This window comes from Papilio machaon, chromosome 19, assembly GCF_912999745.1.
Source record: "Papilio machaon chromosome 19, ilPapMach1.1, whole genome shotgun sequence".
NCBI lineage: Eukaryota > Metazoa > Arthropoda > Insecta > Lepidoptera > Papilionidae > Papilio > Papilio machaon.
This window is the reverse complement of record NC_060004.1, coordinates 1865100-1891687: the sequence shown is the minus strand read 5'-3', so window position 1 is coordinate 1891687 and position 26588 is coordinate 1865100. Positions and strand designations below refer to the sequence as shown.

At 34.4% G+C, this 26588-nt stretch overlaps 2 protein-coding genes across 7 annotated transcripts; both read left to right on the top strand.

The window, feature by feature from the left end:
* The first annotated feature begins 290 nt into the window (after positions 1–290).
* Positions 291–5322, top strand: LOC106708295 (vacuolar protein sorting-associated protein 53 homolog). The gene is made up of 12 exons (XM_045682470.1): positions 291–527; positions 622–828; positions 1046–1264; positions 1382–1505; positions 1586–1701; positions 2026–2193; positions 2310–2433; positions 2627–2703; positions 3143–3277; positions 3423–3564; positions 3864–4032; positions 4507–5322. Exons 1-12 carry the CDS (start codon positions 402–404, stop codon positions 5297–5299), a joined length of 2400 nt encoding a protein of 799 aa, XP_045538426.1. The 5' UTR covers positions 291–401; the 3' UTR covers positions 5300–5322.
* A 1070-nt stretch (positions 5323–6392) lies between these two features.
* Positions 6393–24753, top strand: LOC106708257. Of its 6 annotated transcripts, none has more exons than XM_045682367.1 (21): positions 6393–6788; positions 8249–8449; positions 8645–8804; positions 11013–11220; positions 12371–12462; positions 12778–12905; positions 13178–13273; positions 13620–13699; positions 14838–14974; positions 15529–15702; positions 15990–16068; positions 16672–16840; positions 17649–17703; positions 19132–19405; positions 20179–20358; positions 21418–21612; positions 22118–22221; positions 22577–22689; positions 23038–23123; positions 23551–23678; positions 24556–24753. In XM_045682367.1, the coding sequence occupies exons 1-21, from the start codon at positions 6470–6472 to the stop codon at positions 24731–24733; spliced, it is 3156 nt and encodes a 1051-aa protein (XP_045538323.1). In that variant the 5' UTR covers positions 6393–6469; the 3' UTR covers positions 24734–24753. The 6 variants fall into 6 exon arrangements, with proteins under 6 accessions (XP_045538323.1, XP_045538324.1, XP_045538321.1 ...); XM_045682368.1 differs by lacking the exon at positions 11013–11220 and adding an exon at positions 10010–10223 and having other exon boundaries at positions 20179–20349; XM_045682365.1 differs by lacking the exon at positions 11013–11220 and adding an exon at positions 10010–10223.
* The last annotated feature ends 1835 nt before the right edge of the window (positions 24754–26588 follow it).

Here is a 26588-nt window from a genome sequence, read left to right as displayed (position 1 = left end):
GATAAAAAACATAGATTGAAACAGATTTCTTATGTTATCTGTATTCGGATTTCAGTCGATAACCGGAATGCTGCAGCGCTGCAGCGGTCGTAATCAAATTTGGGAAGTAAATGATATTTACACTGTAAGTGAAAATATATTTAATCTTACTAGGTATTTTTTTGTTGTGTAATTTTATCGATTAACCTAGTTATGTTACCTTTCCAGAATTGAAATGACTATGTTAAAATTACCATTTATATACGATTCTGAAAAACGGAGTATAATCTACTTCGTCGTTGCTTGACATTGACGTTGACGTTTATATGAATTAAGCATTTTCAGTTTTCAGTGGTACTCCATTTACTTTTGTTTTGTTTTGAATTGTTTCAATCATTACTTAGTGTATTAAGACACCAAAAATGGATACTAATGAAATGCTCGATGATAAGGATAGCGGACCTGAGGTTCAGATGAACTTTCCCAGTTCAGTAATGAATCGAATTGAGGAATTGATGGGAGGAACTGAACAATTTGATAGTGACGAAGTAAGTTACATATTTATTGAAATTTAATTTATAATTTACATAATGATCAATGTCAATCAATCAATGTAACCTAATTATATTATTCAACCCACAGTTTGACGTAGTAGCGTACATAAACCGAGTATTTCCGACTGAACAATCTCTATCTGGCGTGGAGACAGCCGCTGCGCGCTGTGAGTTCCGTCTTGCATCTGTACAGCATGACATCCAGCGGTTAGTTCGGGAGCAGGCTGCACAGCGGGATGCTGGTCAGCAAGCTCTGCTTGAAGCTCAAAGATGTATTGGTGAATTATCATTACAGGTAACATGTTATATTTAATGCTATTTGATGTTGATGATTGACCTCTAATCTGATGGACAAGGTTATTAATATAGTATACAAACAGACACAGATGAGTGATTAGTCTTTCTATAATATGGGTCAAATATTTATACAAGAGCTATTGAAATTCGGTTCTAATTAATGTTTTTAGTGATACTATGTACAGTATAATAAAATCAAAGTATAAAAATTCCAGGTGACAGAAATCAATAAAAAAGCAGAGCGCAGTGAGAGTATGGTCCGTGAGATAACTGCAGAGATTAAGCAGCTGGACTGCGCCAAATGGAATCTTACAGCTGCTATTACAGCTCTCAATCATCTTCATATGTTGGCTGGAGGAGCGGCGACATTGCGTGGCTTGGCACAAAGACGTCAGTATAAGGAGTTGGTGTTGCCACTACAAGCTATTATGGAGGTAAAGAGAGTATTATTAACTCATTAAAAAAAATACTATTTTCATATGAATTCTTATTACAATCTGTTTGATGCATTGTTTTATTAATAGTTTTTGCTGTAAAAATTTTAATTTCAGGTGCTCCAACATTTCGAATCTTATAAAGACATCCGTGAGTTAAATGCATTACGTGATGAGGTTCATACAATTCGTGCACAGTTGGCTACACAAATACTTGCAGATTTTAAAGATGCCTTTACAGGTGAATCAAGAATATATTTTCAGTATCTATTTTACCAATTTAAGGAATTAAAATAACAAAAGTCTAATATTTATTGCCAGGTAGCAAAAGTGGTGTTTCCCAACGGACTCTAGCAGAAGCTTGTGGTGTGGTTGATGCACTGGATCCTAAGGTCAAAAAAGAACTACTTAACTGGTTCATTTCTATGCAACTACAGGTAAGTTAATGGTGTGTAGTTAATCTATGCCATAATATCTGAGATGCTCACGCCAAAGACTAATAATTTCTGATTTTTCTATAAATTAAGGCAAAGTAATGAAAAATAACATTAACACTCAACAATGAACATCATTCAAAAATGTTTAAAAAAGTACATATTTTAGAAAATATTATTTTCATTTTTTTTTCAACTCTTAGACTGAAATTAAAAAAAAACTTATTAAAAAACTTATTAATATACTGAAGAATTAACCTTTGTCAGATAGTGATGACGTCACAATATGGTATTCTTATTTGAATACAACATAATGATAATTCCCAGGAGTACCAGCACTTATTCTCTCCGGAGCAGGAATGTGCCTGGCTGTCACACATCGAGCGTCGGTACGCATGGCTCAAGAAGCACCTTCTCAGTTTCGAGGAATCGCTTGGAGCTGTCTTCCCTCATCCCTGGCTGCTTAGTGAGAGAATTGCAAAACAGTTCTGTAAGGTATGTAATCAAAAACCAGATTGAAATGAAGTTACTGTTAAAAAATCTTTATTATTGCATACTGTACTATTATTGCTAAACTTGGAGTCATTTAGTGTTAAGATTTCTTTTTTCAGATAACGCGATCAGAACTAACGAATATAATGTCATCTAGACGTAATGAAGTCGATGTTAAGTTACTACTTTATGCGATACAAAAGACTTATAATTTTGAAGTGTTGCTGCATAAACGATTTGTTGGTAAGTATTTTTTTTAATCACCCCTATCTTGGGGTAGGCTCCGAGCCCCTCGGTGGGGACGTATAGTGAGCTGATGATGATATTTTTTAATCAATGAAAAACTGAGAACTACTGTATAATTTGAAAAAGATTGTACATTTTGAGCTCATTTTAATCATAGTTCTATGTGTGTAATATATTGGTATTGTTTCAGGCACAGATTTTACAGGTACAGAAAATATAGAAACTAGTTCAGATAAACAAGCGCCCTTTGAAGATGACAATAAAGAGGTAATTTGTTTTATAACAAACTAGCAGTTTCCCGCGACTTCGTTCGCTGGGAATAAAAAAAAGCCTATCTTCAGGTGAAATACCCTAAGATATTTTACCTTCTCAACTGTGAAAGAATTTTTAAAATTGGTTTAGTAGTTGTGGAGCTGATTCAATGCAATTAAATAAACAATGAAATCATTGCTTTTATAATCTTACTAATATTATAAATGCGAATGTTTAGATGGATGGATGTTTGAAAATATCTCCGGAACGGCTGAACGGATTTTGATGAAATTTGGCACAGATGTAGAATATAATCTGGAAGAACACATACTTATTACGTTTTTTTTTAATTCCACGCGGACGTAGTTGCGGGCGATAGTTAGTATTAGTATACAGGAATAGATTACCCACCTGAGACGGTCGGGTAAATTGTGACATTTTTATATATTTCTAGGGTCAAACAGAAGAAGTGGCTGCCAGTGGGTCTCCATGGGTGGGCTTGATCGGCGGCTGCTTCGAGCCGTACCTCTCACTGTATATTACCAGCCTGGATACAAGTCTGCGTTCCTTGATGGACACATTTATACAGGTTATTTGCTAAAACCGTTATTTAAATCTCGAAGGATTTTAACGATATTTTATATATTGTCATTGAGTATTGCCATGTGCCAACCTTAAAATCCAATACAGAGATATAGTGATACTAATATAATAAGTTATATTTATGACGCTAGGACGCAAAGTCATCGGACACTGGCAACACCGGTGGTGTGAACAGCAGTGGCGCTGTGATCGCGAGCTGCGCCGATCTGTTCCTGTTCTACAAGAAGTGTTTGGTTCAGTGCGCTCGGCTCACCACTGGAGAACCAATGCTGGGTATGTTTGGTGGTTTAACTAATATTGTCATGTTAATGCTGAAGGAAAAAACTACTTCTTTTCTTCTCTCTATTTGATATATTTACATATTTTTTAATCTGTTTGTTACATAAATTTAGATTTTTTACTATAACCTACACTAAGGAGTTTGTCGCCTTTTAACAAAACTAAGGGGCTTCCCTAGTAACCTTTTTATGACTGATTGTAGCAGTCATCAAATTTACATTCTCGTTATAACTCTTCCTATATGCTAATTAGTAAAATTTGAAAGTTAAGAATAATTTTGTATAAACTACCAGAACTGGCGGGTGTATTCCAAAAGTACCTTCGTGAGTACGCGAGCAGCGTGCTGCAGGCGGCGCTGCCCCGAGCTGCGCCCGCGCTCTCGCTGGGCGCTCTCGGCGCTGCCAACATGCCCAGCCTCGTCACCAACTTACACACGCTGCTCAGAGACGAGACCACCACCAGGTAACAGTACTTTGATACAAAATTCTGACAAATTCATGGCATAGAGTTATGGGCGTAGTGTCTACCATCATCATCATCTTCCTGGCCTTTTCCTACTCATGTTGGTGTCGGTACACAAGGTTTTATAAACCCTAAAGTTTTGGCTATAGTTTTTAGAGCGTAGTGTCTACCAGCCACATCAATGGGGAGAAAAAGTCAAAGCGCTAAGAGTGAGTTGCCATCTGTCAATGGTTTTATAACTTATTCTGGCGATTAAAAAAAATGTATTCCTTATTTGTTATAAATAATTTATGAACTATCTAAAAAAATTACTTAATTTTCAATTTTTCATTACTTTTGATCATATTGACATCAATAGTGAGCAAAAGGAAGTTTTTCTCCCCATTAATGACCCTGAATTAATTAAAACACCAAAAGTAATAAAAAAAGTAACAGCTTAAAGCAAGAAAATTAATATTGCCTTAACTACATCAGGTACACGAAACAAGAAATATCGAAGATAACAAGTGTAATCACCACATCGGAGTACTGTCTAGAAACAACAGTACATCTGCAACAGAAACTTAAAGAGAAAGTGGCTCCGTCTCTCTCGGACAAAATAGATCTCGTTCCGGAACAAGATTTGTTCCATAAAATGATAAGTAATTGTATACAACTATTAGTACAAGATTTGGAGTTAGCATGTGAACCTGCATTGCAATCTATGACTAAAATATCATGGTTAAATTTCGATAATGTAGGTGACCAAAGTTCCTATGTCACACAAATTATCATGCATTTAAAAAATACGATACCAAATTTGAGAGATAATTTAGCTTCATCCCGAAAATATTTCACACAATTCTGTATTAGATTTGCTAATTCATTTATACCTAAATTCATACAAAATGTCTACAAGTGTAAACCTATATCAACAGTTGGTTCCGAACAGTTATTACTTGATACTCATATGTTGAAAACGGCATTACTAGAATTACCTTCTATAGGTTCTGATGTTAAAAGACAAGCACCAGCGACTTATACAAAAGTGGTCATCAAACTAATGACTAAAGCGGAGATGATTTTAAAACTAGTTATGGCACCTTTAGATGGAAATCTCGAAGGTTTTGTTGCTCAGTTCGTTCAACTTCTACCTGAAAGTACTTTAGCAGAATTCCATAAAGTTTTAGATATGAAAGGTGCGAAGCTATCTAAGACGCAAATGAGTTCATTAGATGCTAAATTTAAAGATCTCACAAAATCTATTAATAATGAAGGCAATAAATAGTGTTAAATAGATTTATAAAAAAAATGAAGAAAGCATAATTTCTTTATAAAAAATGTACGACTTTTAAAATGTTTTAAAATGGTTGCACCTTATTTAAAAAAATAATAGATATGTTATATATGTGTATTTTTATTGAATAGTAATTGTATGAAATTGTTAATAGCTTTATGTATGAGTGAATTTATTCTGTAAAGCTTCTTGTCAAATTACTTGAGAACTTTTGCTAAGCAGATATGGTAATATATATGTGTGCTGTAACTAAAGTATTATAATCATTCCATATTCATTTTATTTTTTTAATTTATTACTGAAACATAAAAACTTGTATTTAAAAACTAACTACTACTATTGTATCACTGTCACTATCTGTATTTGTTGTCAGAATGTATGTAAGAAGATTATTGGACAAAATGAAGTAGTTCATAAGTTTATATTGAGATTTATAAAATAGCTATGTATAAAAAAAAAAAGATTATTTTAGTTCCGTAGTACATTAATCTCATTGCATTAAATAATTATGAGAAATTTTGTTTCAATACATTTAACCCCATCAATAATAATTTAGTAATGAAAAAAATCCGGTTGAGAGTGTTGCCAAATTAAGTAAATATTTTAGAATGAAAGATAGAAAGAAGGGCTTGCTTTCAGAAATGTAAAAAAATGTATCCATGTGTACTAGTCCAGAGTCGATCAGCAAGATCTTAATGACAATTGGTTTTATATTTACAACACTATTCTATTAAATCCTTCCCTCTGCTCCATTCAGTCCTTAAATCTGTCAATTTAGATGCAAATTTATTACTGAAATCATCAGTCATTGGATCGTATCCATCAAAGTGTTGCCGTGTGTTCTTATTTTTTCTTCTATCTAATAAAAGGAAATCAACATCAGGTTTTGTCACCAAAAATACTTTTGAGAGATAATTGTTAATACTGCTTATTGAGTAGAAGCTTTTTATTTAACTAAAGATATAAAATCATTAAAAATCTTTCATGTTGTTCAATACTCATTGACTTTGTAAAAAAATCCTAAAGAGAGATAAGGCTGAATGAATTGTTTATGTTTGACTTTCCTGTTTAAAAAGTGGAACTGTAAACAACGAAACGTCAAAGTCAACTGTTCGCCGCTCCGGACGTGTAGTTTGTTGATTTATTTAAAAAAATTGTAAAATGCATTTTCCTCTTCGGAAATGTTATCATGTTATTAAAGTAGGGATCTTATTAGTGATTATTGTAACAATTTTTACGTTGTTTGAACAATGGCGGGGTGGTAAGAGATCGGCGCGCGCCCAGGATGTAGACGCACTTGAAGATGAATTTGAAAAACAAGTTCTTGAAGATGAGGCAAGAATTATTCCTGGACTAGGAGAAGGTGGAGTAGCAGCGCATCTAGTTGGAGAAGCTAAGCGTCTAGGAGAAGAGTCCGAGAAAGCACTAGCTATAAACGTATATTTAAGTGACCGGATCGCGTATAACAGAACTTTAAAAGGTAAGTTTTTATAGCGGTAACTTCTCCAAGTAAGTCCAGTTAGAATAGTAATCACTGAGATGGAAAATTCTATTAATATGTATGTTAAAATTCCTGTGTGTGTGATTTTTCAAGTATTAAATTAATCTTATAAAAGAATTCTTTTAAATGAATGTTATTTAAAGTAACCAAATCGCGCGCATTATTTTTCATTTAAACTTTTTTGTGTACAACTATATACTTCAGTCATATATAGTAAATATTTTTTTATTGCTTAGAGATTAAAAATACTACTCTTTTTCCAAGTCCCAAGGAAGCAGTAACAATGCATGAGTTATTTAGTCTTTTTATTTAATGATTCCCTGTTTCTTATAAATTTATCAGTTATATACAGTATTTAACTTTAATCATGAAGCTCTTGGGAGCTAATATTGAAAGTGTTTATGTATGTTTGTATTACAATAAATGTTTTGTTAGGTAGCACCATGAAATTAATTTTCTCTACCAATTATGAAGTTTGCGCTTATCAAAAATTACATACTTCTGTGAACGCTAATTGTAATTTTTTAATAGATTCATTTTATATTTCTACTTATGAATACTATGTAAACTAGGTGTTTTCGGCATATTTTTAAGATTAATTTATTATTATGTACATTATTTCTATGGGTTAGAAATTGAAAGCAATCTTAATTTCAACAAACAATACAATTCTTCATTTGTTAAATAGTATTTCTTCTGTGTTCCCAAAATTCGGAGAGCGTCGATAGCTCTGGGATTAAGCACTTGACTTGCAATCTACAGGTTGAATTCCGTCATGTACCAATGTGTTTTTCGAGTTTCGATTTACATATGTACATTTATCCTTCGTTCTTATGGTGAAGGAAAACATTGTAATGCAATCTGCACATATCTGCGAAGAAATTCAAAAATATGTGTGAAGTCAACCAACCCACACTGGGTCAGTGTGGTTGACTATGGACTAGTCACCCCTAAGTTAGGGTAGGCTCCGAGCCTCTCGGTGGGGATGTATAGTGAGCTGCTGATGATGATTCTCAAAATTAATGAAAATATTATTTTGAAAAAGCTTATGCTATGTTCACACTAATCATATTATGTTAGCGGTACAACTTTAATTACATTTTGTGTATATTTGTATTATACGTAGTGTAATACATGTATAGTAATATGATGGTATTTCATCCATTTTGATCCTGAAAACATTGTTGCCAACATTGTCTCAATATACTTTTATTGTCTACTCTCCATTTATATTATTAACTAGCTTTTACCCGCGACTCCGTCCGGGAAAAAAAAAATAGAAAACGGGGTCAAAATTATCTTATGTCCGTTTCCTGGTTCTAAGCTAACTGCCCACTAATTTTCAGTCAAATCGATTCAGCCGTTCTTGAGTTATAAATAGTGTAACTAACACGACTTTCTTTTATATATATAGATAATATTTAACTAATATATTATAGACTACCGTAATCCGGCATGTCGTCGTGTACTCTACGATGCAGAGCTTCCATCTGCTTCAGTGATCATCATTTTTCACAATGAACCATATTCTGTTGTGGTGCGAACAATATGGAGCGTAGTGAACAGCGTGCGACGGACACAACCATGGTATACACGGGCTAATTACGTGGAAAGAGCTACCGGGAGGACTATGACCTTAGGCTAGTATTTTTTTATTATCCAGTTACCAATAGTTACTAATAAGCTTTCATAGCTTTAATAGCTTTTCCTCAGACTTTGTCCTCTCGGAATTAAAATAAAATTACTTTTATTAGTATGATTTGTTTCTACAGCCATTTTCTACCATTATGAATAAAAATCTTCCTACTCTTATTAATTTCTACTTTCTATAATAGGTTATCCTGGTCAAGATCCGAGTTCACCGTTTGTATACTTGAAGGAAATAATACTTGTGGATGACAATTCTACGTTACCTGAGTTAAAGGGCAAGCTGAGTCATTATATACGAACTCGACTACCACCTGACTTGATACGTATTTTAAGGTTACCGGATCGGTATGTATTTTTTTTTGCTTTCTTATTTTTACACTAATGTTTAAGATAATTTTCCATTCTTCAATAGCAGAAATGGTAATCTGTTCGACATTATCGCGTTGTTGTATCAATTAAACAACGTACTTATAAATCGAGATAACGAATGCAAAATCTGTGCAGCCAGCGCTTGTTTTGTGAAGTAGGTTAATGAAAAGAGAAAATGTTCTAATGTAACAATTGTAAAGTACTCGATTTTTATGTACCTGGGACTAGTGATTTAAAACATAATAAAAGAAAAAATCTTGCCTTTTCTAAGGTAATCATGTCAAAGCTAGGGAAAGTTAGGTTGCATTTAAAATTTAGAAGTTAAACTTAGTGAAAATTATTACTTTATTTCGCCAAAACTTAGTGTGGGTTTAATCCAAGCGAGACAAGCTGGAAGTCAAGAGGCGAAAGCCGATGTCCTGGTCTTTTTAGACGCACATTGCGAAGCTAACGAAGACTGGCTTAGACCGTTGCTACAGCGTATAAAGAATAATAGAACGGCTGTGGTTACACCCATCATTGACATGCTGGAAACAGATACTCTGGAATACCAACCCGGCAATGTGGATTTTGAGGTGACTAGATTTGAATCTAGAAAGACGTTGTAGTGTAGGAAAGTAAGTAGACTAACTTAAAAGAAATAATCTACAGTCATCACAATTTTCATCACTTACGATTTTTTTTATTGGATGAAATCTACGAAACATACTTGTAATGGATTTTACTGTCTGGGGACTTGTTTTTTTACTATTAAGTAAATAGTTTAGGTCAATTTAATCAGCTGTCTCAGTTCACAACTAAAACAAAGAGTATTTTTAATATTGTCATACTAATTTATATCGCATTTGAATACAATATGCGATACATTTGTGTACATATAAGGCTTGGGTCTATAAAATAATATAGAAAATTTTTAATGTCACCTTGGATACGAGCCATGTTTAATGAGCGAGTAATGATTAAAAAGTTTTATGTAATTAGGATAGATCTAATATAACTTAAAACAATTCAATTATTCAAATTTAAAAAATTAAAAAAAAAAACTTTTATTGATTTTTTTTTTGGCAAAAAAAATACTGATAGTTAAATGATGTACTATTAAAACGTTTATATGTGTATCCAAATGACAAATAGCTTTAAAATGAAAATCCATAGTCTTGCAAAGAAACTTTCTTGTATAGCGTGGGTCTAACTCGAGCGCGACTGGCGGGCGCGAGGTTCGCTAAAGGCGATGTGCTGGTATTCCTGGACGCACATTGCGAGAGCCAGGCGGACTGGCTGCGGCCGCTGCTGCAGCGTGTCAAGGAGTCCCCGACCAGCGTGGTCGTGCCCATCATTGACGTCATAGAATCGGGAAATTTCTACTATAGTGTGCAAGACCCAGAAGCGTTTCAGGTGCGGGTCCGGTATAGGAATGTAACAGCTATTTTTTTGAATTGCACGAAATGTTGGATTATAAGTGTGACAAACATTTTAGGAGTTAAAAAAAACGACTTCATTTTATACAAGTTGGGAAGTTGTTATTATATAGTTTTTTTTATAAAGCATCTGCAGATCTGCCTGTCTATTGTGTTAAAGTTTTATTTTTCAAAATAACATGATTTTAGATGTGATTAAATTTTAAATTACTTTTAGACTTTAACGCATAATTCAACGGCCTGCAATGTCTTAGTGTACTTTCTCGTACTAAATGTCATTAGGGTTCTCTGTAACTATTAAAATTTTAGTGCGGCCGTTAATAAGTGATGGTGGTCAAAGAAATAGTTGTTACAATAGTACCAATGTCGTGTGTTTACATGTTAACCTATCACCCGCTCCCCGCCACGCTTGTCACGTTGCGCACATTCTTTTTGTTTTTTGTTTCTTTCGTACAATTGTTTTCAATTCGCCTTCCGTTCGTTTTATGTCGTTTTATTGGGCCTGGATGTTTTTGCTTTCTATATGTTTGTGTTTTTTCTTGTGTGTATTTTTTTTTGTATATAACTATTGTATTGTGTAAAAGAGAATATGTAGGCTAGGTAAATTATTATAACGAAGTATTCAAAGCAGTCAACTATGACCTTTTATATTTTAACACAGTTTAATTGTGAGCTGAGTAGATGTTATAAAAAATAAACAAAGGTCAAAAGATTAGTTAATTAATGTAATCTACAGAAAGATATCTAAATGTATAGATATCCGCAGGCAGGGTCTGATGCGCGCGCGCATGACAGGCGCTCGAGCTGCGCGGGGGGATGTACTCGTATTCCTCGATGCCCACTGCGAGGCGGGTTCTGATTGGCTGCGGCCTCTACTTCAAAGGATCCGACACAAGAGGGACGCGGTATTGACGCCACTGATCGATGTCATCGACCAGACCACGTTTCAGCTGGACGCCGCTGAAAACTTCCAGGTCTAGCAATGTGCGCCTGCGCTTGTGTCATGTCTGATAATCAGCTCAAACGTTTAGATCTCATTGGACTATTGTCGATGCAATTGAATGAAGTTCGCATGATACTAACTCTGAAAGCTTCTTAACTTGAATGTATAACATTTTAAAACGTTGTAGGTGCAGTTAGTCGCTCGAGTTCTAATGCAACATTGAATTGAGGAAAAAAAAAACTGATTACGTTTAGATTCTTATTGTTTCAGCTGAGAAAATAATTGTTACGATACGATCTAATTCTCACAATAGTCATTTTGCGTAGAATTCGATATCCATTTGATTCAAGTCAATTCTTATCCGTAGTGTCATGTGTATTGAATTTGATGAAATGTTTCATAGAATAGAACAAAAGATCTAATAGAAAAGGTTTAGGATAAGGCAAATAATGGAAAACAAATGTAATATATTTGGTTTTTAGATTTCGTAACCCTTTTTTATCCCCTTTTAGTTGATATAAAGAACTTTCAATAAGAAGAAAGAATCAATTGTTTTTCTAATCATCTTTGAATTTGTGTAACTTACTAATTTATGTGGTGTAATGTATTTTTTGCTGTTAACTGTTTGATTTGGATTTTCTATATTAGCTTTTAAAATTATGTAGTTATTTCTAACATACGTTTTTCACTTGTACTTAAATATTGCTTTATTGTTACTAGATTTCTCTATTTCAGTTTTATATGGCTTGCAGTGTAACTTTTATTAGGGATACTAGAGAATTTAGTGGAACTACTATTTTTTTCAAGTCTGTCAGCTTATATATGTCCTAGGAGTCTAAGTTAAGGGTGACTAGATCATAGTCAACCACACTGGCATTTGCATTGATGTAAATTTTATATCAAGTTTATTGTTTAATTTCACAAATTGCACAATTTTATTATCAACATTTCTAGCACATACCACTCTAACTGACATACTCAGATATCTTATTTGGTGGCTTTAGCAGTTCCTTAGTGTAGATTTACTATGACTACTTTAATTGTCGTATTTATTGCAAGAATTTTTTTTTCTTGATTAATTTAAATATGATAGGTTTTATATTAATTTAGAGTTTCGAATATGTACTTATTTTATGTTATGTTATGAAGATATACTTATTTTATGTTATGTTATGGTGTAGGTTGGGGGATTCACTTTTATGGGACACTTCACGTGGATAGATGTGCCGGAAAGAGAGAAGAAACGACGTGGTTCCGACATCGACCCAACATGGTAAGTATATAATTACAGATCGTCAAGTTGATGGAGTAGTGGTCAAGTACTTAATGGAGAAATTATATAGTTGGAATGTTGGATAGTTGGTTACGGTTGAGATATTGGACCAACAAAGAATCGAAAACAACAAAAAATGAATTTTATTCAGAAGAACATAAGTTAGCTATCACTCGCAGCCGTTAAGTGGTCGGATCGGAGGAGAAATCTATGATTAGCGGCTGTTTAAATAATTACTATATTACTGTGGGTACAATATTACATATATACTACGCTGCGAGTGAAGTTCATCTTTAACACGTATCCTTTATTTAGGTCACCAACAATGGCTGGTGGTTTGTTCGCGATGAACCGCGCCTATTACTGGGAGTTAGGCGCATACGATGAGCAGATGGCGGGCTGGGGCGGAGAGAATCTCGAGATGTCTTTCAGGATATGGCAATGTACTCCATACTTAACGAAATATTCCAAAATGCACTACAATAGAGATGAAATCGGTGTAAAGTCCTAGTTTATTGTGCTTTTAAGAAGGCTACGTCGAAGAACTTTTACTGGATTGGATGGGTTCAATCATATTATACAATTTTTAAAGTGGAAATTACCTTAGTGAGAGTATTAGGTTGTGATACTTTTATTCTTTAATATTTTTTGTGATAATTTTATCTTTTCTCTATGCGCTTAACATATAATGAACTATAGAGATGTAATATGTCAGGTGGTGGTACATTGGAGACGATACCATGTTCTCGTGTCGGCCACGTGTTCAGAAGTTTCCATCCTTACGGCCTACCCGCTATGTCGGACACGCATGGTTTGTATTCCTAACGATATATTTAGTTTAACAGTTCTGGAGATACCTTCCAACAAACATCCATCCATAAATCTAAATACTATTTTAGTAAATTTAGAGATATTTTTTATGTATATTTATATATTTTATTGTATGTTATTTATTGTTCATTTCTAATTTTCAACAACTTTCCTGTATTTTTTTTTACATCATTATTTAAAATATCAATTTCAAACAAACCAATACAAGTATAAATTACCCTATATAGGATTAATTAAGTAAACAGTGAAGCCTTTTTGTGAATGAAAAAGTGTTTCTTTTGCATAGCAAAATATATTTGTTTTAAATTTCGCTTTCAATCACACAGGAATCAACACTGCTCGTATGGCGGAGGTATGGATGGATGATTATGCGGAGCTCTTCTATTTACATCGACCTGATCTACGTGTGAGTATATTTTTAGTGAAAAACTTTTTTGTGTGCCGGAGGCCTAAGTCACCCTTCCCTTTCTACCCTTTTCTTATAAGGAAACGATAGGAAGGGGAAATATCCTTTTTTGTACGTCCCTTCCTTCGTCGATTAAAGGTAGATAACATATTTACAATTGTGTTAAGATAACATATTTACAAATGTCTATGGGCAGCGCTTACTTATTTCGGTGAATTCAGGTGACTGCTTGCTCGATTGAATTTCCTCGATAGTGATGATATCCCAATCTTGCACGTGTGAGACTTTTTTTCAAGACGAGTCGTAGGTTAAATATAGCAACTTTGTTTTTAAAGATGTTTCGTAAGCACGCAAGTAAGACTTCATAGTACCAGGGTCTCATAACTTTATAATATTAAAAAAATAATTTAAACTCCTTAATAATTCAATATCTTAACAATTCGTTTATGGATCATCCTTTAAACACGTGAGACTTGAGGGGATTTCCGAAATAAATTACGAAACTCCACGAGAAGCGAAGTGTGGATATATAACTTGTATTTGTTTTTCGACTGATACATTTAATGAATTAATCTATCTATCTATATATAAAAGAAAGTGGTGTTAGTTACACTATTTATAACTCAAGATCGGTCGAACTGATTTAGCTGAAAATTGATGGGGAGGTAGCTTAGAACTAGGAGACGGACATAGGATAATTTTTTCCCCGTTTTCTATTTTTTATTCCGCGCGGACAGAGTCGCGGGTAAAAGCTAGTTATTAATATTTTGTAAAATCTATTATTACTTTTTACTACAAAATACACGTCTGACACCTCACTACAACTCAACAGAGGGGGTCACAAAATTTAATTTATTTTATTTTAAATTTTTTAATTAAATTATTATTGTTATTTTGGAGTCGGTTTCGGCCTAAGTAGGAACATAAACGTAACTAGGTCTGAGGTCTGAGATATCTCAGATATAAAATATGCTTCGGCCTACACCGACTGCAAAATAACAATAACTATATAATATAGACATTTTACAAGAAAGAAGAGAACTTTCTTACTTTCTAGGTTTTTGATGACATTATTTTGTAATTTTTAGTGCATTTTGTTTGAGATTGTTTTTTATGAAGTGGGCTTTCTTTTTAACAGAAAAACCCAAAGATCGGTGACGTGACACATCGCCGTATCTTGCGTGAGAAGCTGCACTGCAAGAGTTTCCAGTGGTACCTCGACCACGTGTATAAAGAGAAGTTTGTGCCCGTACGAGATGTCTACGGTTTTGGAAGGTTAGTGTGTTTTCACTGCAAATGTCGCACGAAATTTAAACCCTTATTATTAATGTTGTGGTAACTAATGTAATAATTATTCAAGTTATTAATGACTAGCTGTCGCTCGCGGCTGCGTCCGCGCGGAATTAAAAAAAACGTAATAAGTGGTCTTTGTTTTCTTCCAGACTATGTTCTACATTTGTGCCAAATGTCATCAAGATCTGTTGAGCCGTTTCGGAGATACCTTCAAACAAACATCCATCTAAACATTCGCATTTATGATATTAGTATGATTTAATTTCTTAATTAAAACCTATGTAAAATGAAATTTGCTTAGGAACGATGAATTTGGTATAAGTCTGTTCAAATATCTTGGCGGCTCTTAACTTCACGCGAGTCGCTGCACACAACACAACACACTTGGGCTAGCGAGATATTTGAATAGCTTTGTTTTTTTACACACACATAATTCTAATAATTTCATGACAGAAAATTATCGTTAATTTAATTCATACAATCATTCAAGCTATGAGTTGATTGAATGATCCATTCCATGGCGTGTTGTTTCCTAGGTTCCAGAACCCGTGGAGCAACTTATGTCTAGACACGCTGCAACGGGATGGGGAGGGGACACCGCTGGGTGTGTACCCCTGCCACGACACGCTGCAGGCCACGCAGTACCTCTCCCTGTCTCTCAAGGGAGAGTTGCGTGATGAGGAGAAATGCGCTGAATTGCAGTACTCCAGGTATCAGAAGTTTGTTATTTCAGGCAGAATTACGTAAAGTAGCGTTTGTCAAAGTGTGCTCTCAGTTGTCTTGGGGGTCCGCGATGTCATTCTGGGGGGTCCACGAAGTCTTTTTGGGGAGGGGGGTACAAAAAGTTAGCACGTAAACTTAATAAGAGACACGAGAAAAGAATTACAAATTCTAAAGCCTAGAATAATTAAACTTAGAATCTAGGGTTCCGTCAAATACTTCCCTTCCCCAAAGGGTTCTGTAGTCAAAAATGAGGATACGTTTGTTTACTTTCCAGACATATACCGGAAGATAATATAGATGGTGAAGGTCGGAGAGTTCTAATGGTGACATGTCATGACAAGGATCGGGGACAGGTAAATATTTTGTCATGCATCTAGTACTTTTATCCTTACATCTTAAATATCTGTTTAACGTCACAACGAATTAAATAAAAAAAACTGAGAAAACGATATCTGTATTAAATGCTAGAATATACGCAGATAACTATTAATTAATTAGCTGTTACCCGCGACTCTGTCCGCGCGGAATTAAAAAAAAATTGCCATATTTCGTCAAAATCCCTTGAGCCGTTCTGTATATACCTTCAAACAAACATCCATCCATCCATCCATCCATCTAAACCAGGGATTCCCAAAGGGGTCGATATCGAACTGAAGGCATTGCTAATTCTCACTCTGTCTTCTTCTATTGACCTAACTCAGAATCAATAATAATAATAATTGATCTTAAAAGTAGGTAATTTAGTCATGTGGGGATCTGAGGTAACAGTTCATTTTGGAAAAGGGGGTCACTTGTCTAATATAGTTTGGGGATCTGTGAACTAAACATTCGCATTTATAATATTAGTAAGATATATTGTTATTCAATATAGCCTAAGAGTTTACAGATTTTGCAACGACTCTCGCGTAGTTAAGAATATCTGAAAACTATTATACTAAGAAGGTATTTTGTGTTAGAAATGGCAGTACCTGGTCAGCAAGCAGCTGCAGCATGTGGAGTCCCGGCTTTGCCTGCAGACGGGCGATCGGCCCGGCGCTGACGTCACAGCAAGACGCTGCAGAGACAACCTGCCCGCACAGCACTGGATCATCGACTACAGCGAGGATAATGACTTCAGAGCCTCCAGTTGGTACACCAAGATATTGTTTCACAGTTCTATTCTACTGGTTAACTGCTAGAAGTAGTCGAAGGCAAATGTGTCAATGGAGAGGTAAACTGAAAGCCCTAAGTAGGTGGCGCTAGTGTCAAAAGTGGGTTGTCATCTGTCAAAGTTTTTTTTAATTCCTTTTTTCGATTCTTTGTCATAATTTATGGACTATCTTAAAAAATATATTTCTTTTTGGTTTTTTTGAATGAAATTTGATGGCATTGCTGTGGCAGTTCACAGAGTACTTTTTATATAAAATTTAGTGTTTTTTTTGTATATCTGTGGTATATTAAGCTGTCATTCTCGATCATGCTGACATCTATAGTGAGCGAAAGGTACTTTTTCTCCCCATTATCGTGATCTATCAAAAAAAAATACAGTCGAATTGATAACCTCTTTCTTTTTGAAGTGGTCTAAAAAGTAACGAGATTTGTACCTACAGATTTTTTTATACCTTCTAAGTACCTATTTTTTATGTAATGATAAATGTTATATTACAATATAGCGACTGAAAATACGCATTCTTATTTGCAACGTATTTGGCACATCTTATATATAAAATTCTCGTGTCACGGGGTTCGAACTTGAACTCCTCCGAAACGGCTTGACCGATTCTCATGAAATTTTGTGAGCATATTCAGTAGGTCTGAGAATCGGCCAACATCTATTTTTCATACCTCTATTAAGTTTTTTTTAATTGCGCGCGGACGAAGTCGCGGGCGACAACTAGTACTCTATAAAGATCTTGTACTTATCTATTAAAATTAACTTGATCAAATTTTACAGATGATGTTGAACCAAGTGAACAGGAACTGAACCTAATGCAATTGAGAGGACAACGGTAAGAATTATAAAAAAGGTTAAGTTAAATATTAACTATGCATAAAGAAATAATCTCTACATAGTAGAAATTTATATATTAGGTCCTTACATATGAAATTGGCGTTTTGTATGGGAGGAACAAAAAGTCGAATATTTTTAATATAATATATTTAATTAATCAAAGTATGAACCATTATTTTCTATGCACTTTTGCCATCTCATAGGTAGTTCATTGATCCCTTTACGAAAAAACCAGTCGGACGGGAATCAATAAAATCTTTGAAGGCGATTTGGACTGCCCCATCGGAGTTGAATTTTTTCCCTTGCAAGAAGTTATCCAAATTTCGAAAAAAATGGTAATCTGTTGGAGCAAGGTCCGGGGAGTACGGAGGATGTCTTAGACTTTCCAATTGAAGCTCTTCTAATTTAGTAGCCGTCTGTTGCGCAGTGTGTGGTCTAGCGTTGTCGTGAAGCAGCAGTGGCGTGGAGCGATTGACCAGCCTAGGTTGTTTAGCCGCTAGCTTTTCCATCATGGTTTGCAATTGCTGACAATAGACATCAGCCGTAATAGTCTGGCCAGATTTGAGAAAACTGTAATGAACAATACCGGCACTAGTCCACCAAACGCTTACAAGTAACTTTTTTGGGGTTAATTTTCGCTTGGGGCAGGATTTGGTTGGCTGGCCAGGATCCAACCATTGCGCTGAGCGCTTCCGATTATCGTAAAGAACCCATTTTTCATCACAGGTAATGATTCGATTTAAAATACCTTCATTATTGTGCCGGTTTAGTAATGCAACGCAATAGTCGACGCGCGTTTGCCGGTTTGCTTCAGTCAATTCGTGAGGTACCCACCTTTCAAGCTTTTTAATCTTCCCAATTTGCTTCAAGTGAATTAAAACAGTTTTATCACTAACATCGCAGCCTGCAGCTAACTCGGACGTGGTTTGCGATGGATCCGCTTCCACAATAGCCTTCAACTCTTCATTATCAACTTGAGTCTCAGGCCGTCCACGGGGCTTGTTCTGCAGATCGAAATTTCCAGAACGAAAACGTTGGAACCAAAAACGAACTGTGTTTTCTTTTGCAACACGACCGCCATACACATCATTCACCCTTCGAGTCGTTTCCGCAGCACTTGTGCCACGGCGGAACTCGTACTCGTAAATAATGCGATATTTTAAGTTTTCCATTTTGTAAAATGAGTGACGCAAACAGAAAAAAACAGAAGAAAAAAAACAAATGAATGACGGTCATCGAACCACAAATACATGAGTCTATAGCTGTGCAAATTTGAATTTGGAATTCCTTACCAAAGAGGAGAAATTCGTGATTAAAGTGGCTAGTACGAAAAACGCCAATTTCATATGTAAGGACCTAATATAATCATTTATTAAAAAATTGTTGACGAAGTTAAAGGTAATAACAACCTAATTGTAATTTCAAGGCGAAAATCTCGTTCCCTTCTATCCGTTGAAACGGATAACGAAGCAAAAGATGGGCGTAGATCTCACAAATCTAAACGTAAAGGGAAGAAGTCTAAGAAGAAGAATAAGAAGAAAGTAATCAAGAATAAATTCATTCTCACTCTCGTCCGTACAATGAAGAATAATACAGAAGAACATTTGGAAACTGAGATAAATTGCAAGCATACACGCTTGTATCCTAACAATACATTTGTTAGAGATCTCGTTACTATACTTAACGATAATAATATCAAGGTAAGTAATATCTATACATTACTAGCTTTTACCCGCGACTCCGTCCGCGCGGAATAAGATATAGAAAACGGGGTAAAAATTATCCTATGTCCGTTTCCTGGTTCTAAGCTACCTGCCCACCAATTTTCAGTCAAATCGTATCAGCCGTTCTTGAGTTATAAATAATGTAACTAACACGACTTTCTTTTATATATATATATATAGATTATATTGTCCCTTTTCATTCTCTTTGTAAGGAATAGAGACGAGCAGTTTTTGTATTACTATTAAATTTATCAAATGTCTTCTTTCCTGTACTACTCCATACTGATGGGTCATATGTTTAAGGCCAAAGTAACAAATTGATTTTTTCTTTTTTTGTTTTAAAAGCTACCTCTTAGTTTAATTAACAACATGCACTGAACACATATACACGTGTAAACATGTTTTTTGCTAAAGTAAAAGGGCCTTTTCCTATATGATTGAAACTTTAAGAGCCTCAACTGAAAAATTGTCCATTTGCACATTGACCCTTATTCGTTGCAGTCATCAATACATCTCTATCAGCCGTCATATCTGAATTAACTCAATTCATACATTTATCCTTTTTTTCACAAAATCCATCCATACTTTCTTCGGTATTCTGACAGAGATTCAATTTATTTTATCGTAGACCATTTTTAAACATTTTACTGGTTTCGGTGATTCTTCTGTTGATACTTTTCTTCTGAACCTATAATTTTTTTGTGACTGAATTACTTTGGAAATAACTGACTTAAACGTATGTTATCCAGGTAATAAACAACGGTCGTGTATTCGAACGCAACAAGGTGACAGAACTTAGCAAAGACAAGAAGGTTGAGAAAGTGCTTAAGAAGATGGAACTGCGTATACCGCCGGAGGAACAGGACACGACCAGCGTCACACCGGCGCTGCCGCAACACAACTCTATTGGACAGATACCGGTAATAGAGGTAACAATGTTTTAGTGATACAGAAAGTTTAAAAAAAATATGAGCCGTCATGGGACGCCTGGCAGATGTGAAACATCGTGTGTGTACAAGTAATATGCATAAAATATTAAATATTATAATTAATTAAAGAAATAAATAATAATATTAAATATTATTAAAACAAAATATATATATATATATATATATATATATATATATATATATATATATATATATATATATATATATATATACCTCAGTATAGCGTGACGACCCGTCGCCACGGCAAGCGTCGCCACGCCAACAATTCGGTTTACAAGTGATCCTATAGATGTTTCACATCAAAAACCAACTAACTACTCTATGACACTTTGAAAACTATAGACTAAAAATTATATCTGAACCGGTAAGACAGGCGTTGGTATCGCGGTTGGTTCTTACTTGCTAAGACATAAAAATTACATAAACAAAAAAAAATATGATCTTGTAACATTTTTTGTTGTTGACAGGGGGGCGCTAGTGTGCTGTTTTAATTTAATTTGACTTATGCCCAAAGGGTCAGATTACTTTACCGGTCTATAAGCTGAAATGATCGCGTACTTTAAAACATATTTGACCTCTGAATATAATCCTTATCACTTTCTATATAAATCTTATATATATAAAAGAAAGTCGTGTTAGTTACACTATTTATAACTCAAGAACGGCTGAATCGATTTGACTGAAAATTGGTGGGCAGGTAGCTTAGAACCAGGAAAAGGACATAGGATAATTTTTACCCCGTTTTCTATTTTTTATTCCGCGCGGACGGAGTCGCGGGTAAAAGCTAGTTCTATATAAATAACTAAATATTTTTATACAAAATAAAGCAATCAACGGAGCTGTTGTAGTCCTGTAAAGATTTATAATATCATCACCTGATACAGACATTCAAATATAATACCTTTGCTATAATGCGGGCATTTAATTTTTTTTTTAAATCATTTTAGCAGTTTTAGAGCCTATTCAATGCAAACAAACAAATCTTACCTCTTTATGTTTATAGTATAGATGTCTTTGACTGACAAATAACATTATCAGGTACCAAAGCAACCTTGGCGCAATGGTAAGAAGCTGAAGCCGGGTCGGCTGGTGGATGAGCAGGCTGGAGATGGTGCGGGTATGGAGGAGGATGAGGTAAATGGCACCCCCGGGGGCAGACCGCCGTCCACACAGAACAAGATTATTGTCGAGGAGTTCGTGGAAGTGAAGCAGCTGCCAAACGACGCACCTCAGGTCAGTGTGGGCGGCAAGTAACAACTAAATACACGTCTTTTCAAATATCTTAGCGGCTGAGATTGAACTGAGCAGCCTTCCTTTTACATTTCTGTACACTTAGTTACACTAACATTGTTTCCACTAAGATGTTTCAAAACTTCAATAATTCTACTAGTAAGGTTCTTCTTCCACTAGTGAGACAGCTATTTAGAAATTGCTCTAAGTAATGTACTATTTTCATTGGCATGAATGTGGCTCTTGTTACAAGTCGACCAGTTGAGTGGAAAAGCGATGTTTGGATGGATGGATAGATGGATGTTTGTTTGAAGGTATCTCTAGAACAGCTCAACGGATTTCGATAAAATTTGGCATAGGTGTACTATTGGCTACTTATTGTATTTTTTAATTCCGCGCAGACGGAGTCCCGGGCGACAGCTAGTATTTTTAATAATTTTTGAATGTAACAATCATGAATAGGATCTTATATTATGATATTTTTAAATAGTTTCTCTTATATTTTCAGCAGGCAACAAAGAAAAGGAAACATAGACGCAAGCACACCACTATGATACCGATGTACCAACCTGATGATATTGAAGACACACCTTTGATGGATACAAAGCTAAGGTAAATAATATATACAATACAAAATATAGACGCAGAGATTGTGGAGGGACTTTTGAGATTGAGATTGTAAGACAAATCCCAAAAAAAATAATTGTAAATGTCTAATAATATATTAAAAAGTAAAAAAGATTAAAACAATTACATATTACTAAAAAGGAATTTATTACTGTAATTTAGTAAAAGGAATATGTACAAAAAAGTGTATGAACCAAGAGTTTTTAGATGTCATTTATTCTAATAAAAAAGGTAAATAACATATAATAATCCCTTATTTTATTATATAAATTAATATTATTTAATACATATTTTAACTATTTTTATAGCAATGAAATTTAATGGTTTTTTTTTATTTTAGAGCTGGTTTGTCGACTTGGAGCGATGACTACGACAACTACAAGAGAGAGACTTCAGAAGAAAAAGTCGGCAACATGATGATAAGTGTTGAGAACTCACATTATCCACCACAGAGTAAGTAATTATTTAAATTATGTATAAATACACATACTGTGTCTATGCTAGTTTAATATATACATATTAAAATTGGAGTGTCTGTTTTTAATACTGAAAAAAATCGGTTCACATAATGTCTGTTTTACTAATAAAAAAAAATTATATTTTTGTCTGTCTGTCTCCGTAAATCCATGTTTATTCTGGGTAAAATCCGAAAGGGATTTTTTTTAATTCTTAACATTATTGCAATTATGCATTAGTTAGTTTTCCTCCAAATAGATTTAAAAAGTTTATGTAAATGTCTTTGGTAAGCGTTTAAGCCTTTTTTTAGCGTTATGTGAGAGCTTATTGAGACGTTATTATCAGGTATGAAGAGCCACTTTGGCAATGTGCTGGTGGAGAGGCTGCAACATGGGAGGCCCCACGTGCGCACTCAGAATGGACCATACGTCGTAAGTTTATTGACGTACTTTTTTATAAAAACATAAGTAATATGCAAGCGATTTACTATTTACTATTTTATTCATTATATATTTATATTAACTACTTATATACCTTAAACAAATTTATTAAAATTAAAAAAAAAAACCTGTAGACAGAAAAGAGGCCAAAATGACCATTTTTGTAGGTCAAAACCTTTGAACAGTAATGAATTGTTTCAAATTAGAACTAAAGTTATATTTCAGATAATAAATAGGTAATAACTAAATAAATTCCTTGAAATGTTTTACTAAATAGTTTAAATCAATAGCATTGTTTTTTTTAATATTCTTACGCTTCGCATACAATTTTCTAATTCAAAAAACTAATTTTGAATTATGTTATTTAAAAAAAAAAAAAAATTATCTGTATATTTTGATATCGAGTGGTTTTGCAAAGGAACCGGGCACGAGTGAGGCCCCGAGGTCACGAGCGCAGCAACCTGTCAAGCTCGTCATGAAGAGCAACCTCACCTTCAACCTCGGTGATGAGTTCTTCAACTGGCGACAGAATGCTGATGATGTCGCGTAAGTAAATATTTGAATAGGCCAACATCTATTTTTCATACCCCTATTAAGTTTATCTTAACTGCGCGCGGACGGATTCGCGGGCGACAGCTAGTAATATATAAATACACATACGCAGGTACGAACGCATACGCACGCACTCGTATACGCGTACACTGTACGTACGCAATAAAAACGAGAATATATAAAATAATAGTGCTTATACTACCACCTGTGTGATTCATTTAATTTTGTTTAGCATCTTTTTTTTATGTTAGAATCCATTGTGAAATATTTAGGAATCTTAGAATGCTATTAACTTCGACCTTCGAAGGTCGATGCAGCGTAGTTAGGCCTTCTGCAAGATGGACGGATGATCTTTTTTTTATGTTAGAAGCAATTGTGAAATATTTAGTAATCTTGGAATGCTAACGTCGACCTTCGAAGGTCGATGCAGCGTAGTTAGGCCTTCTGCAAGATGGACGGATGATCTTTTTTTTATGTTAGAAGCAATTGTGAAATATTTAGTAATCTTGGAATGCTAACGTCGACCTTCGAAAGTCGATGCAGCGTAGTTAGGCCTCCTGCAAGATGGACAGATGACCTGGTCAAGATTGTAGGGGTGCACTGGATAAGGGCGGCACAGGACCGCCCATTGTGGGAGGTCTACGTCCAGTAGTGGACGAACTCAAGCTGATTATGATGATGATAAACAAATAAATTGATCATAGAAAATAACAGACAAATCATGATAAGTCGACTCTTTAAGTCCACTTTTATTCACCTATGTAATATTAGTGTCTTATATATAATTTACTTTACAAACAATAGACTAAATAAGCAAATGTTTTGGCTAATAATGTCAAAAGGTGAAATAAAACTAATTCTTTCATTCTAGACAATTCCTAGGTGAGCTGGGTATACCTTTAAACACGAATGCTACGCGGACCATCGTCAACTGGACGAAGCCGCTTAAGATCGAAGCGAAGGAGCAGCCCGTCGTGCGCAATGCCACCAGCTCTACGGGTGAGGACTACTCCTCGGGGTCATCAGAGAGCGCCAGTAAGGAGATCTAAACAATAGTCACCATTTTGTGGCATTTCAACTTATTTCAATCGCCATTTTGTAGCAATTGTTAACTTGTAACGCTATTCATAGAAATGTCCGCGTACTCGCACAGTTAAATTGTGACTGACATAAAAAAGGCAATTTGTCGATTATTGCCTTCTTTTGATACCTTTTCAAGTATCGTTCGTGTATCTACATAATAGTATACCAATGTTTTACATATATTAGTAACTAAACATATCTTTAAAGACAATGTAACCATAGAATCTATTTTTTAAGACTGAATGTTATAAAAAATTCCGTCCATTTATATTTAAGTATATTCAGGGTTTACTACTTTCTAAATATACGTCTTTTTTGCTCATACAAGTGTTTAATGTTTTGTCAAACATTTTCACAGAAGCTTGTCAAGTATTGGTTAAAAGATTTTCATATTGGACAATCATAGATGTCCAACATAGTAAAAGATTTGAGATTTTTTCTTTTAATGTAGTTTATTTTTATATAATTTGTAAATTATTGAAAAATTTAATTATTATTCTTTTAACGGTATAAATATAATTACATTTTATCAATTTATGTACACTATAGAAATGTTGATACTAGATAGTTGTTTATGTATAATAGACTAAAATTTGTTATGTTTTGTTGGCATAATATTAGAAGTTCAATGTATGTGTTATTGTGTAAATATTTATCAAAACTTACTTAAATATTTTATAATTATGTGGAGTCTTAAGAAAAGTATAGATGGCGCCATAATTTATGTTATTTGCAAATTTAGTCATGCATTCATTTTTTATACAAATACCTATTCACTTATAATTTCTTGATACCATTTAACATTATTTATGTTGGTTCAAAACATTTTTATATTGCTCAATTATCTTTAAAAATGTTAAATTATATGCATTATATTAGAATACTAGCTGAACTGGCAAACGTTGTATTGTCATAAAAATTATTTTTTAAGGAATTACTAGCGTAGATTTTGTCCTTAAAAAGGGGGTAGACGGAAAACTTTTATCACTTAGGATATGCATATAAAAATTCAAAAAATCAGTCGAGCCGTTTCCGAGGAGTATGACATTTAACATTGTGACACGAGAGTTAGGTATGAGAAAGTTATTTCGTTTTTTCTCGACTTAGGATTCTTGTATTTTCAACGAAGTTGCACCACATTCTGGAAGGTTGGTTGGAGCTGATAAAGGCATTATTAAACATAGAAACAAACATAAAAAAAAAAAATGACTTTCCGAACAACCCAATATAAGATATTTCTCTATTTTTTAGCCGACTTCAAAAAGAAGGAGGTTATCAATTCGACTGATTTTTTTTTTTTTTTTTTATGTGTGTTACCGCGAATCTCCGCCCCTGGTGGTCCGATTTTGATAAAAATTATTTTAATCGAAAGGAAGTGCTTGCAGGTGGGTCCCATTTTTTTGTTTTTTTTTTTAAATAACTAGAAGACTAGTAGATTTTAGTAATATGAAATCTTATTATGTTAGTGGCGCCATCTATTGCCAATCTCCATGAACTTATAAAACGACTATGGTTTTTTTTTTTCAGTCGTATTATTTTGGTGCTCAATAACCTAAGTGTACTTACGTAGGCATAATATTTTATCCTTAAGTCTTATACAATAATAGCTGTAGATTATTTATATTACTTTGGATTTTGACTACAGTGACTTGTATTGACACATGGTGTATCTGTGAAAGGGAATCTAAGATATAATGTGTCAGAGATGACAAGTGTCATTTTAGTAGAGTTCTAGTGATAATTACAGTCGAACCGAGATAAGAGAGAATCCAAGCCGCTATATTTTTCTCTAGCCCGAGTTTTAGTGGGACCCGGAAATTG

Excerpts from the sequence above, each read along its gene's own strand:
- LOC106708257 (XM_045682365.1), top strand. The coding sequence starts at position 6,470 with ATGCATTTTCCTCTTCGGAAATGTTATCATGTTATTAAAGTAGGGATC. Across the intron at positions 8,450-8,644 it reads CGGGAGGACTATGACCTTAG|GTTATCCTGGTCAAGATCCG; the intron begins GCTAGTATTTTT and ends TTTCTATAATAG. Across the intron at positions 22,690-23,037 it reads CTCACATTATCCACCACAGA|GTATGAAGAGCCACTTTGGC; the intron begins GTAAGTAATTAT and ends CGTTATTATCAG.
- LOC106708295 (XM_045682470.1), top strand. The coding sequence starts at position 402 with ATGGATACTAATGAAATGCTCGATGATAAGGATAGCGGACCTGAGGTT. Across the intron at positions 829-1,045 it reads TTGGTGAATTATCATTACAG|GTGACAGAAATCAATAAAAA; the intron begins GTAACATGTTAT and ends TAAAAATTCCAG. Across the intron at positions 1,702-2,025 it reads TCATTTCTATGCAACTACAG|GAGTACCAGCACTTATTCTC; the intron begins GTAAGTTAATGG and ends GATAATTCCCAG.